At 44.9% G+C, this 14523-nt stretch overlaps 1 protein-coding gene across 1 annotated transcript in view; it reads right to left on the bottom strand.

The window, feature by feature from the left end:
* Epb41l4b (erythrocyte membrane protein band 4.1 like 4B) overlaps nt 1–14523 on the bottom strand; it is a 144428-nt gene that overhangs the window by 37898 nt on the left and 92007 nt on the right. The window contains 2 exon segments of the mRNA XM_027403049.2: nt 2193–2311; nt 3546–3748. Coding sequence (XP_027258850.1) covers nt 2193–2311; nt 3546–3748 — 322 coding nt within the window.

Below are 14523 nucleotides of genomic sequence, written 5' to 3'. Positions count from 1 at the left end.
CATAAAAATAAAAATAAATAAATATTTTTTAAAATTGTTAAAAAAAAAGAATAGGAAGTTACAAAAACCATAGCAGAAGCCGAGGTGGTTACATCCTTACGGTGGGAAAAAAGTTAAGTCATTCAAGGCATTGGTTTTCATTTGAGGTGTCACGCTTCCCAAAGAGTCTATTGTAAGAGATAGTTTTCTTTTAAAATAAAATAGTTTACTACATTTATTTATTTATACATGTGTATACATGTGTAGAGCTGTGTGCACAGAGGTTAGAGGAAAACTTGTGGGAGTCAGTTCTCTCCTTTCATAATTACAGGGATAGAACTCAAGTCACTAGACTTGGGTGCAAGTGCCTTTACCTGATAAATCAACTCACTGGCCCATGAAATGCTTTCTTAATGCTAACGGGGTTGGAGCTGGGGCTCACTTGGTGGAATGTCTAGTATGCACACACCCTTGAGTTTTATTCCCAACACCACATAAATTGGACATGGTGATGCATGTCTGCAAACCCAGCAATGGGAAGGTAGAGGAAGGAGGATCAGAGTTCAAGACCTTCCTGGAGTAGAGAGTAAGTTCAAGGCCAACACCTTGGTAACATGATAGAGTTGTCTCAAAAATTTCTTTTTGCAAGCCAGTTGTGCTGGGTTGTTACCCCAGTACTGGTGAGTGGAGACAAGAAGATCCCAGGGTTTGCTTGTCAGCCAGCCTAGTCTAATAGGCAAGTGTCAGTCAGGCCAGGGAGACACCCTACCTCAAAATAAAGTGGATAGGCCCTGATTGCCACCACCCAAGGTGGTGGCCTACACACACACACACACACACACACACACACACACACACACACACACACACACACACCACTATACACATGTACATACACAATACATACACACAAAAATTAAAAATAAGGATCAAGGAAACATATGGAGTGACACACTTCCACTGTGTGGGGACAGGGTCAGAGTCACCTGCATAACTGTATCCCTGCAGCTACAGTGCTTCTTCAGATTTTCACTTGTGCTGAGGATTGAAGCCAGGGTCTTGTGCATGCTAAGCACATGCTCTCCCACTGAGCCCCACCCCCACAGTGAACTTCTCTTAAATGGGACGGAAATGTGGAAAGGAATAGTTTGAGGTACAGAGAAAAGATAGGCACTCTCCTCTGGATCCTGGAGACTGAATGCTTGTGAGTTCTCTGCCAGGCAACATCTGTTTAGATGCTGTGGAATTCTGGGCAAGCCCCTATTAAAAGCAGTAACCATGTGCACTGTGGAATAGGGTTAAAACACAACGAGAAGCAGAGATATCCAAGGGGAACAGGATATGCTGGGTGCCACCTGGTGCTGCCCATAGCTCACCCATCAAAAAGGCAAGTGGGGCTCTGTTCTTGAAACAGACTAATCAGAAAGGGCAAGAAAGCTTCAGGGGAGAAGCTGGGCAGCTGGTGCAGTAAGTAAAGCACTTTTGCATGCATGAAAACCTGAGTTCAAGGCCCAGAACCCAATGGGAAAAGGCCAGGCATAGAGCTGGAGAGATGGCTCAGCAGTGAGACAGCTTGCTGCTCTTGTAGAGAATCAAAATTTGGTTCCCACATTAGCTATGGAACTCCAGTTCCAGGGGACCTAACACCTTCTTCCAGCTTCCTCCACAGGCGCAGTCATGTGTTCATATTAACATAGGCACATATATACATAAATTAAAAAAATCTTTTTTAAAAAAGCTGGGCATGTTGATGCCTGATGGTATCAGAGACAGGTAGGTGCCTCAGAGGTGGGGCTTGTGAGTCCAGTTTAGCCTACTTGGTGAGTCTTGAGGCCAGTAAGAGGTCATGCCTGCAAAATAAAGGTGGATAGCACCTGAGGAGCAAAACCTGAGATTGTCCTCTGAACTCTACACATGAGTGTGCACACACATGCTTGCACCTGCACACATGAGTGTATGCATACTCATTAGTCTGTGTGCATACACACACACATGTACACCTGCACAAGCATGAGCATGCACACACACATGTACATACACACATGTACCTGTATATGTGTATATGCATATGGGTATATGCACACACATGAGTATGTGTACGTACACACACGTGTGTACTTGTACACACAGGAACATGCATGCAAGCACACATGTGCAAGAATGGAATGGAAAAACCCGAGGTTCGGTCCCCTTCGTGAAAGCAGGCCTGGCACCTTGTTTATGTTGATGTGCAGGGCAGGCCAGGGTCCAGCAGTCTTCACAGTCTCCAGCTCCAGCTTCTTCAGATGGGCAGCTGCTTCGCTGTACAGGGCAGGTGCTCCTGGACTCAGTTCTACAACATATCCATGGGAAAGGAAACAGTGGGGGTGAAATGGCAGCTAGATACAGGGGCCAGAGACACATGCAGGAGCCTAGCTCCCAGATCCGTTTCTGCTCCTCCTGCTTGATGCAGTGCAAGAACATCTGATGTCAAAGCTTCACAACCTTACTCCCTCAGACAGGAGCTGGGTGGCCCTGGGCATGTTGTTTGACCTCTGAGCCACTGATCCATTTATAAATGAAAACAGAAAACACTTCTCTTGCAGGGTTGCTGTGCGATTATTCTCATAAAAAGCCTTAAGCGTGGAAAGGCCCTTTACAAGCTGAAAAGATGGGTGTCCAGGCTGATAGGCATAACAAGGTACCCTGGAGAATCATGTTATGTTTCTAAAATCAAAGCCATTGGCTCTTTGTATTGTGTTGCATCTGTTTGCTACCCCACCTTCCTCTAGCTTGGATTTATTCATTAATGCATTAAACATTCACTAAATATTAAATATTCATTATACAATAAAGCTTGTGCTTTATTACTTGTTAGCAACTGGCATCCGGGGAGTTGAAATAAACAAATAAGACATGATTCTAGCGTAAGTGGTGGTGGGGGTGGTACACATAAAAGCTCTAAGAGCTTTCATCATTGCTAGAGGCACAAGAGAGAAGATACCCACCACCACCACGTTCTGACAGTGGGAGGGTGCAGGGGATGCTGTGCTCAACATGTGAGCTGGCTCCTTAGGGATGTAGAGGCTTACTAGGGCAGAGAAAAAAGCATTGCAAGAAGAGGAAAGAGCAGGCACAAAGGACAGGGTTTGGTTAAAGGACCGAAGTTTCATGCAGCTGGAGTGTGTGAAGGCTGGGGGAGGCTGGGACCGCAGGGTGCAGCTTTGGAGGTCTGTATGTGACTGTGCTAAAAGTGTAGACTTATCCTGGGGCAGTGAGGAACAGAAGGACTTAATGCTGACATTGGCAGCTTCTAGATGGGGACTGCTTTGGAGGGATCCTGTTAAGAGGTCATGACAGTCTCTTCTATGCAAAAGGATGAGGTGAATGAGGGCAAGGGCAGCCTGGGCTGTGTTTGGATTCTTCAAATGGGCCAGGTGTTCCCACCTTCCATTCAGCTAAACTCAAATGAATCTTGTGATCTGAAGATGAGGACTGAGGAGCTCAGCCTATCTTAACAGCAACACCACCCATTCCTGTTCCCCACTGGCCCTCCCCACTCCACCCTGTTCCCTCCACATACTCACTGTTGAGGGCCTTGCTGGAGTTTGGGGACCTCAATGGCCCCTCCTTATTCTCCAGGGGCAGCGAAAGGCCATAGTTGGAGTGGTGCTGGTGCTGGTGGTGGTGCCTCCCCGAAGCTTTGGGGACGAATGGTGTGCCCCCATTCTCCTCAAGGCCAAAAGGCAACCTTTCTGTGGGACTGAGCGCTGGGGAGGAGAGCGGGTAGCTGGGACAGGGAACAAAATCAGGATTTAGAACAACACAGCATTTTGCTAATACCTTAAACCCCAAGACCACGAGGCTCAATGAACAGATCCCTACCTAGATAGACGATTGGGCCAAAAAACTTGTGCAAAGAAGATGAACAGTGAGAATTTGTGTGCATTAGCAATCTGACATCTTCAACCTTAAAAATGTCTCCATTTTGAAATGGAGTAAAGTAGCTTGCATTTTTAAAAAGCCATTTTCAGGGCTGGAGATAAGAGCACTGGCTAGTCTTGCAGAGGACCTGGGTTCAGTTCCTAGCACCCACATGGCAGCTCACAAGCATTTGTACTCCATTTCCAGAGGATCTGATGCCCTCTTCTGGCCTTTACAAGCACTACATGCACATGATGGACACACACACACACACACACACACACACACAGGCAAAGCACTCATACACATAAGAAAGGCATCTTCTAAATGCAAGACAAAAGAAAGAAAAAACAATAAATAATGCTTAAATGATCCTGTGTTATAAACCAGAGTCTCTTCTCTCTCCATCCCACATTCAGAAAGTCCTCCTTATGTCCCTGCCATTACATTTCTTCTTGGGGTGGTCTGTAACTCAAGCAAGGCTAGCCAGAACCTCCCACAACTCTGTTTAGAAGGATTTGATCCAGATACACTTACTTGTTCCTAACTTTTAACAGCTGAAAGCTAAAAGACAGGGGCTCTCTTCTGGGTATCTCACAATTGCCTCTAACTCCGGCTCAGCAGACCCATTGCCTTCTTCTGGGCTTCTCAGGCACTGAACTCATGGGCACAAACCCACACACATATCCACATAATTAAAAATAAAGCCTTTAAAATTATATTCTTGGCAGTGCTTATATTAAAGCAAGTCGACTAACATAATATCTTAGTATACTTTCTTCAACTAAATTATTTTTTTCCTGACTGTAAAAGAAATTAAAACATTTTTCTGGGTTCATAAAATACTGTCATGCCAGGGTACCATGTTCAAAGTGTACAATGAGTAAGTCAGTTCTGGCCATCAGGATGCAAACTGAAGTTTCCTCGTGGCCATCTTTCCCAGTCATAAAGTAGTCATATCCCTGAAAAGAGGCTAAAGCATGAAGGGAGAGAAGATGAGCAGAAGTTAAATGTAGGTGGAGTGGGAAAAAAACTCTAGTGGTATAATTTGAGCACCTAGATCCAGCTATACCTGAAGCTGGTACTACTGCCAACTCTTTCTATAAGGTTCATAAAATGCATTAAATGGTTGACTGATTAAGGAGTTGGGTTTCTCTAATCTATGTCACATGATCTAAACCAGGACTCATTTATTGTTTTTGTGGGAGAGGGTAGACAGCTGTGCAATTTAAGAAGGGTAGAAGGAGCCATTACAGACTTAAGAAACAGTATGGGCAAAGGTCATATGAGCAGGAAGGGCAGAGTATATGGAGAGAAGGGTGTAAGTAGGAAGCCAGTAGGAAGTGCAGTTCAAATTACAAGTTGGACTAGTTTGAAGGGTGATATGTGCAGGGTTATCAACTGAGTAGCAAGGGACCATGGGAAAGGGTATGAGCTTCCCTCTGGGATGTTCCTGATAGTGTGAGAAGAGCTTGGAGACACTGAAGAAGGAGGTGGGAATAGACTCATTAGAAGAGGCAGGGCAGAGTCCAGAAGAACAGGTGTGCTTGTCACTACTGTTGCTGCTGCTGGGTTCTTCGCCCCCCCCCCCCGGCTGTATTGAGGAGACTTGCTCAAGGGCACTCCTATAGGTGTGCACCTGGAAGAAGTAGAAGGTGGCACGGTTTTGACCTCTGGAGAGCTCTACCCTCACCTCTTCCCTTTAGAAACAGTTCTGGGTACCCACCTTCCTATTGGGGGGCAGTAAAAAGCACACCAAGTCCCCCATCTCTCTAAAGCCCTGCCGAAGCCCAGCATGAGACCCTTAACCACCATTGTATGGAACATGTTGGGTAGCAATTACTGGAATTCCATAGCTAAGAAGCTATACAGCTAGGATTTGATAACAACACTGTGGACTGCAAAGCCCACTGATATTATTTCCCATTCTTCAAGTGTATTGAAGATATTTGCCCTCTGGGGGTGCAGTGGAGCTCTCAGAAGAGCAGATGTCCATTATGGGGGCAGGAGAAGGTTTCCCAGTCTATGGATGCCCTTCTTCTGCCCTGATCCTCACCACTTCTGGCTTGTTCAGAGTGTGAATAGCATTAAGATTGTCCAGCCATAAGGAACAGAGAGACAAGAGAGGGCCATTGGTTGGACATAAGAAGAGATAATGGAGGCAGGGAGGGGTGAGGAAATGGCAGGCAAATGGTACCCCAGCAGTAAAAGAGGGGTGGGGAGTGAGGGAGGCTCTGATGAACTTCAAATGCTCAGTGAGTGTGAGAATGAGCGCCCGCAGGGAAACATGGCCAAGAGCAGGAACTGGCATGAGGTCAGGCCTGGAAGAGAAGTTGGAGAGCTTTGAGGAAGAGTTCCTGAAACATGGCAAACAGATACCATCTCAGATGCCAGACCCATCTTCACCTCTGGGCAGAGTGTGAGCAGGATTCTGAGCTCAGGGAGAAGGAGCTGGGATTGGTAAGTGATGCTAGTCACAGGCTAGGAAGGCCACAGTGCTATCATGAACTTGTCTTTACATGTGGAAAGGGTGCATTTTTTTTTTATTTCAAGGAAACTCAGAATGAAGCAATAAAAACAAATAAACAAACTAGAAAAAAAATCTAGTTGGCAGGAGTGAGAAATCACATAACAAGTCAAGTAAAATATGCATTCTTGATTCTCCTCTGTCACCTAAGCGGTGGAGTTGGGGAAGAAGAAGACAAGTGGGAAGAGAGTGGGGCAAGAGTAGGAGAAACTGCCTGGGCTAGAACAAGAAATCTGGCACAGCGGAGGGTCCCAGGAAGAACAACTATTTTTATCGTGAGACAATTCCCTCTGATATTAAGATTCAGGAAGAAAACAACTCACAAGTCTCAGGAAGTTCCTGAAACATAATTGGTTCACAAGTTCCTCCCTCCCCAAGGTTATATAAGCATTACGGACTGCTGAGGAGAGGAGACACTCCAACTTGCTGAGCTTCCTGGAAGTCATGCAGAGAGCCCCAGGGTTCCAGTTTTTCCAAGTTGTCACCCCTGCTGGGGTGAGCTTTCAGTCATGTGGCTGCCTTGGAGTCATCCATGTTTTTGAAAGTAACACCAATGAATTCATTGGTTCACTAAGTTGAAGTTTAGTGGTATTGTCACTTTGGTCTATTGTTGGGTCTCTATCTGGGTGAGTAGACGTTTGTTCACATCTCTCCAGGATGTGTCACAGTGGAATGAGCTGGAAGCATTCTCTGCTCACACACAGGGACCATCCTGATGATCCAAACATGGGTTTTGTTGGTTTATAAATCTGTTAAGGAGATTTCTCAAGACCCTGTGCTTATTTATTAGCCCTGCAGGATTCCTGGAGGCAACATTAATACTGACTTTGAGGTAAATGGTATCCACAAGGATGTGCATCTGCCTTGTGATCCCAGTAAGTCAGACAGTATAAGGACCAATGACATGCAGCAACACAGCAGCCTTAGGGGTGCTGGCCAAGGTTCAGGATACTAGGCCAGCTCCGTGCTCACTGCCATTAGAGACTGAGGCTCATGGGGTGTTTGGGATTCTGGAAAGTGGGTCACAAGGACTTCTAGAATCCACCACCAAAATTGCTACCAGCAGGGCACAGAAAGGGGGAAGCTGAATTCAGGGCTTCCTCTTAAAACGGCAGTGGAGGGTGCTCTTGAGAAGTCAACCTTTGCAGTATAGTCAAGTTCTGGGTGACATGGGCTCTGAGATTTAAGCTCCGATAAGAAATCACAGATTTTTATAATGGATCCCTAAGATATTCTCTGGTTCTCTGGCTTTAAACTCTAGCTGGATGGTAAGATCACTAGGAAACACTTACATTCTACTGGAGGGAACGTAAGATGGTTCATTCAGCTTGGAAAAAACAACCCGGTGGGTCCTCAGAGAGTTAAAGACACAGTTACAGTATGATCCAGAAATTCACACCATGGTAAGTATCAAGGAAAGGAAAGATCCATGTAAAACCTGCACCTGAGTGATCATTAACAGCATTATTCATAATCACCCAAAGGTAGAAACAACCAAGTTCGTCGATTGATGAAAAATAATCAAAATGTGCTATATTGCTACAATGGAAACGTACTAAGCCGTGAAAAAGAAGTGAACAACAAACCCATGTTACAATGTAGATGAACCTGGGAAACATTATGCTATCTGAAAGAGGACAGACACCAAAAGTCACATATGTGATTCCATGATGAGAACGAATAGGAAGGAGTGTTAGAGGTTATTTAGGAGCTGGAAGCATGAGAAAAACCAGGAGTGAAAGACTATTGTTACTCAGTTTCTTGGGGAGGAATGAACTAGACCTAAAACAGTAAAGTCTATGGCCATACAACTTTATAAAAATAACTGACTGCACACTTTCCTAAACTGTAAACCATGTGAGAGAGATCCCAGCAAAGCTGGAGATCTTGAGAAATGTCGATGTTAGCCCTCCTCTAGACACAGTCTCCTATCTCTAAACCCTGCAGCTAGCTCAGGAACCACAACCTTTCTCCAACCTGCAGCCAGCTCATTTTGCACATGGGATCACCATGGGAAGGGGTGAGCAGGTCACACAGCCGGAGACCAGCAGCTGAGTCCGGGACACAAGCCAGGCCTCCCACCTTTCGCCCCGGAGCCCAAAGGGCAGCCCATCTGCTGTGCCTCACCATCTGCTCAGCCTCTACTTAAGGCTGCATTTGTACTTATCAGGAAAACCCAAGTCCTCTCAGAAGCCGCTGGCTGAGATCCCTCACGTTCTCAACTGTCCAGTAAGCTCTGCAGGAACAGAAACCACCATATGTATTTGTGCCCCTGTTGTGCTAGAAGGAGGGCTGAAGCTTAGGAAGCTAGAGAAGCTCAGCGTGCTGAGTAAGTAGTCCCGGGCCAGTTCCTGTGTCTGGCATGGTGCCAGGCATGATGGTTGGCAGGGAAGGGACCTCAATCCAGCCTGGGCATCATTAGAGGAGACTTCCTGGAGGTAGGGATACTTGAAGCAAGGGAATCCTGAAGGTTATTGAGTGAACAAGGAGGAGGGACACACTAAACATTCCAGGTGGGGGTTCTCCAACTGCTAAGGCATGGAGCTGATACTAGGTGTTGGGGTGGGGGCCTGCATAGCTTCTGTGTGTGCTTAAGAGTGAGCACCTTGGCGTTACTCTTCATGCCTACCATTTGGATTACAAACTCATGGTGATGATTAATGGAAAATTAACAGACTTTTCTGATATGAAGAACTGCTTCAGTCTCCTGAAAGGAATAATCCATTTTCAATTCAGGACCTTGAGGCGCCCTCTTTGCTCCACTGGCCACTGTGCTGGTAACTGCAGGCTCACTGCCCACTTTCCCTCACTCACTCCAAGGAGTGCACTCAGGGTTCCGTACCCAGGCTGGCCTTCTTGTGTGCCCCTGATGGTTCCTATGGTGCCACCTCCCTTTGTCCTTAATCCCTTTGTTCTGGGGAGGTAAGCACTTTCCAATTGTTCTCATTTTGGGGTGGCTTCAGTGATAATTCAGGTCCTCAGTTCCTCCATCTTTTGTATAATCAAATTCCTGTATTAAATTCCCTCCACAGGAAATACCTAGATTCATCTCCATTTTCCTGATTGCTCATGCCAGACCCACAGTGCTGACCTGCCTTTTCCACATTACTCAGGCTTTCCCTCCGAACTAGCAGTGAGTTGGACAGTGACTTTTATTTTAATGTCATTATGCATGATAGCCCAAATCTGCCTTCCTTTCTCACAGCATTCTTTTTTCATAGCAGTCAAGTATGTCCTGAGAGCTCCCTTTCTTTAGCTCAGATTTCAATTTCTTTCTCTTTGTTCTCCTGACCATCTGTAGTCAGTCTATTCTGGTTGAAAAGGAAAGAAAAACAAAACAAAACAAAAAAACCCAAACAAACCAGAAGTTGGCTAGCTTCTGTGCTTTGCATCCATGTATTGCTTCAGAGTTCAAGTTGGTTACCAGGACTCCCATTGGCTTTCCAGTTTGGACCATTAAGACTGGTTTGGAAGAGCATAGACATACAGCACATACTTCTCTCCACTTATTAAGATGGTTCAAAATGGTCTTTGGCCAGAGTTTTGTTTCTTTTCTTTTCATTGTGGTCTAGAACAAATGCTATTAACCAAAACCCCAGGTATTTTTCAGTTTCATCATGATTTAAAATAACATTAGACATTTATATCTCTTAATATCCTATCCTTCCCTTCTCTCCTATTCCTCCTCCTACTGCTGTGTGTGTGTGTGTGTGTGTGTGTGCACGCTGTATGTATGATGCTTGCACACAAGAGCGTAGGAATATGCATCCGTACACACCCTTGTGGAGTTCAGGCCTGGACACTGAGTGTCCTCCTCCATTACTCTCCTCCTTACTCCCTTGAGGCAGGGTCTCTCACTGAACTGGAATTCTGCTTTTTTCAGCAAGGCTGGCTGCCCAGAAAGGTCTAAGATCCTCCAGTGTCTGCCATTTCACATGTTGGAGTTACAGGCACATGCAGCCATGCTTTTTTATGTTGGTTCTGGTGATATGAACTCAAGTGCCCTTACACACTGAATCATCTCCCCATCTCTTTTCACATGCATACACACACACACACACACACACACACACACACACACACACACACACTCACAAATACAGCTACTGAGTTCAGGATATTTCCGCTTCTGGCCTCTTTGCCTGGCTCTTATTAGCTAAGATTCACTTGGAGTTTAAGAGAGCCAGGTGAATTGTGTTCATCCTTTCTAGTATTCCATATTTTGTTTTCTTGCCTTATTGCATTGGTCAATAGTATATATCAGGAGGACCCCGAAGGCCATATGTCACCCTTGTCTCTGTTGTGGAGTTCACAGGCTAACGTTTCAACATTAAGTGCAGCTTGTGCCAAACCTCACTCATCAGGTTAGACTCAGTCCTTCCACTTTAAGGTTGCTAAAACTTTTGAGCAGTGACTGCTGCCTCCCAGGAGGAGATCTGCACTGTTCCTCCAAAGGCACTGTTCCCTCTGCTAGCGCTTAAAAAAGATGGTATTCAAACTCCCCACTGCATCACCATCCAGCTTTTCATTTGGGGATTGATTTTCCAAAAAGCCACACTACAGTGCCCTTTTCCTCTTCTGGCATATCTCCATGGCTCCGTGACTTCTCAGAGGGTGCTGGACGCTGACTTAGCAGTGGGAGAGGCAGATTTCCCCAGTGTTCTGGGGGACATTTTTTATTTTTAGCTTGAAGATTCAAACTAATCACGAAGCAGCCAACTATTTCCTGATCGTTCTCTTTCTTTAGCTTGCATTTCCATTTCCTTCTCTTTGTTCTCCTACCTTCTGCTGCTAGTACATTCTGACTGAAAAAGGGAAAAACGGACATCAGGTAGCTCTGCCCTTTTCATCCTTCAGGCCACCCTCAAGAACAGCTGTGAAAACCTTCATCTTTTTGCTCCAAAAGGAAACAATTATCTATGAAGTCATGAAGTTTCTTAACAGTCTGATGGTGGGGCCTGCTCTACTGAGGCAGGAGGATCATCTTAAGTCTAAGGCCAGCCTGGTCTATCTAGCAAGCTCCAGGATGGTCAGAGGTATGGAGCGAGATCAGTTTTAAAACAAAACAAATAAAAATGACAACTATCAAAAAAGAAAAAAACCTGTGGTCTTTTGTTTGAAGCCATGTCCCACTTACTTTCTCTTTCAAAACCTGTCTTAATTGTGAGTTTGCCTGAGGCACCACTGACATCCTCTCCTTTCAGGTTTTCTGTGCTACATTCACAGCCCGTGTGAACAGTAGGCCTTCTCAGACTATTCTTCGATACTTCTTCGGGAAAGCACAGAATACACAGAGGATTCAATCCCCATCCTACTCTCTTATGTAAACCATTCCAAGACTTTAGGACTATCTTCTTCCAAGGACCTTGTCCCACATTCTAACCCGTCTCCCCTGCTGACAGAATGAAGAACAATCTTTGTGGCATTTCTTCCATCTTCCAAACACCCTCCCATCAAGCATGCAGGCCAGGAAATCAACAGATGCTCAGTTTTTCTTATGGTCTCCCCACTAAAGTGCTGTGCCAGCCCGACATCTCTCTCTCTCAGACAAACACAAAGAACATGCTCCATTCGTGCCCCATCTCCACAGTGCATCTGACTTGGGTTGCACAGCTCAGGTACCAGAGCCCACCTATATTCACAGCTATGTCTCCATCAGCAATGGCTGCATGTAGGGTCAGTGTCTACACAGTACTTGTGGCAGCACCCATGCAGCAACACATTCTCTATACCCTTTCTGGAGAAGCCTGGCTGGGACAAACTGGTTCCTGTTTTAGTTCTGAGCCGATGTGGGCACAACTGCAAATGCTACATGAGAACTAACACCCAGCAGGGTGCTGCTGATAGAAATTTCAGGAGAGCTGTCAGTGAATGGGTCTCATAAGGGCTGCAGTGAGTGGAACCATTTATCCTCCTAAACTTCCAGCAGCCTCAACTACCATGCCCTGCATATACTATAAATATATCATTTTCTACATGTGCCATGGAACAGAGGCTGGGAAATGTCATTCCTACCCCATGTTCAGTTTCCTCACCCAGAACTGTGCCTTACTCAAGCATGGTATTTTATGGGGTCAGATGTCAGCCAGAGTACATCTCACAAAAAGTAGGACACTGATCATGCTCTTTAAATATAAGGGATTCCTCCAAATTCATGTTTTTTGAATGCCCAGCACTGTACCATTTATTAACTTATTTAACCTCCAACAACCACTTAAAGAATCTTAATCCTTATTTTCTAATTATGGAAGCAGGAACAGAAAGACTATGTAACTTTGCCATGGTAATACAGCTACAGAATATCAGAGCTGGGATTCGGACAGAGACAACTTGACTCTTGAGTGCTGTACTCTCTTTAGGGGTAAGTGGCACTGCCTGGCCCTGTGGATGACAGGAGAGGCCTAAGGGTAACAAAGGAAAGCGGCCTGGCACCTCACCGTAGGCTTGCTGTATGATGTGACTTCATGGAACTCATGTCACTCATCAGGGTCTCAGACACACCTCTTCCCGGGTATTTATTAAGCATTTCATACCACCAACTGCATCAGGAAATCCTGAACTTGTGTGCACACTGCTGTGTCCATCTAAGATGACAGAAGGGACACATGACCACCTTGGTTCCAAGATACCTGTCACTTATTTCAGTTTTAATTGAGCAGAGACTAAGCTGACCAACACAGAGTTACAAAGCCCTTACTAAATTCAGAGTAAACATACTTTGGCTGTGGCACAGTGCACATTTGCATAGTGGGGTGAAGAGAAAACTATCAACATCTCAGAGAGAGGTAGACACTTTACAAATGTTAGGTGTGCTTATTAGGGTCACCTCTTACAGAAACTTAGTTTCATTTGTGAAAGGAAAAAAAAGACTAGAGAGAAAGGTCAAACCCCCCCCCCCCCGTGTGTGTGTGTGTGTGTGTGTGTGTGTGTGTGTGTGTGTGTGTGTGTGTGGTTTGTGTATTTACTTTCCACAAAATCCTGGGTTCTATTCCTGGCACCTCTTTCCCATGTACATTTAGAATTTTTTATTTGTATTTGTGTATATGTGTGTGACCACTTGTCTACATGTATATAGTGTGTACAGGTGTCTACTGAGTCTAGAAGAGGGCTGGATACCTTTGCAATAGTGAGCCACGATGTGTGTGTGTGTGTTGGGAACTGAAAGACCACTGCAAGAGCAACCAATGCTCTTAACTGAGCCATCTCTCCATTCTGATCATTATGACCTGTTTTTGTTTATTTTTCTGAGACGAGTCTCATTATGTAGACCAGGCTGCCTAGAACTTGCTATATAGATCAGGTTGGCCTCACAGATATCCTCTTGCCTCTGCCTTTCAAATTCTGTAATTAAAGGGGTGAGCCACCATGCCCAGTTCCCGATTACATTTTTTAATGTGTCTTAAATTCCTTTATAGATCCCTCGTTAGTTGGGGGAATTTCCCCACATTGTAATTCTTTCAAGAAAATTTCCAAATAATCAACTTTCCAAATTAGTTCTATTAGCACGGGTGATGTGTGACTCCAAATTAGGTGGGGGACTCTTAATTCAACTAGTATCTTAGCACTCTGGATTTAAAGATAGTGTCTTTTTCAACACAGCAGTATGTGGGAGAGTGTAGATGTCTAGTAAATGCTTGCTCAATGAACTTGTTCCAATGCATTAGATTTTAATTTTCTTTAGGTAATTCTTAAGTATCTATCATAAAAGGCCTCACTTTGCTTATGAGTTCCCTAGTTGCTTGTAACTACATTAATTTACTTCTGAAAATTGTAGAGTAAAATACTGCTCATCTTATGGACAGCCTAGAAGATTCCATGGTCCTATGAGGTGGTATAGGATAGGCACATTCGTCTTTCAATTGATGAAATCAATCATTTCAAGTGATTTTAATGAGTAGTGTAAGCACTTGGCCCTTGACATTTTTCTCTCAGTAAATGCATTTTGTTCTGGCATTATCCTCCCCATTGTCTTTTTTATTGTCTGTGTGTCTTCATGAGTGTGTGTGTGTGTGTGTGTGTGTGTGTGTGTGTGTGTGTGTGTGTGTTTGCGTGTGTATGTGTACCTGTGCAAGTACACATGGGCCACTAAGGTGACAAAGCTTTGAGGACGGACT

Source organism: Cricetulus griseus, chromosome 2, assembly GCF_003668045.3.
Source record: "Cricetulus griseus strain 17A/GY chromosome 2, alternate assembly CriGri-PICRH-1.0, whole genome shotgun sequence".
In the NCBI taxonomy this organism is placed as follows: domain Eukaryota; kingdom Metazoa; phylum Chordata; class Mammalia; order Rodentia; family Cricetidae; genus Cricetulus; species Cricetulus griseus.
Note: the sequence above shows the minus strand (reverse complement) of the source record. Positions and strands in the feature narration are given on the sequence as shown.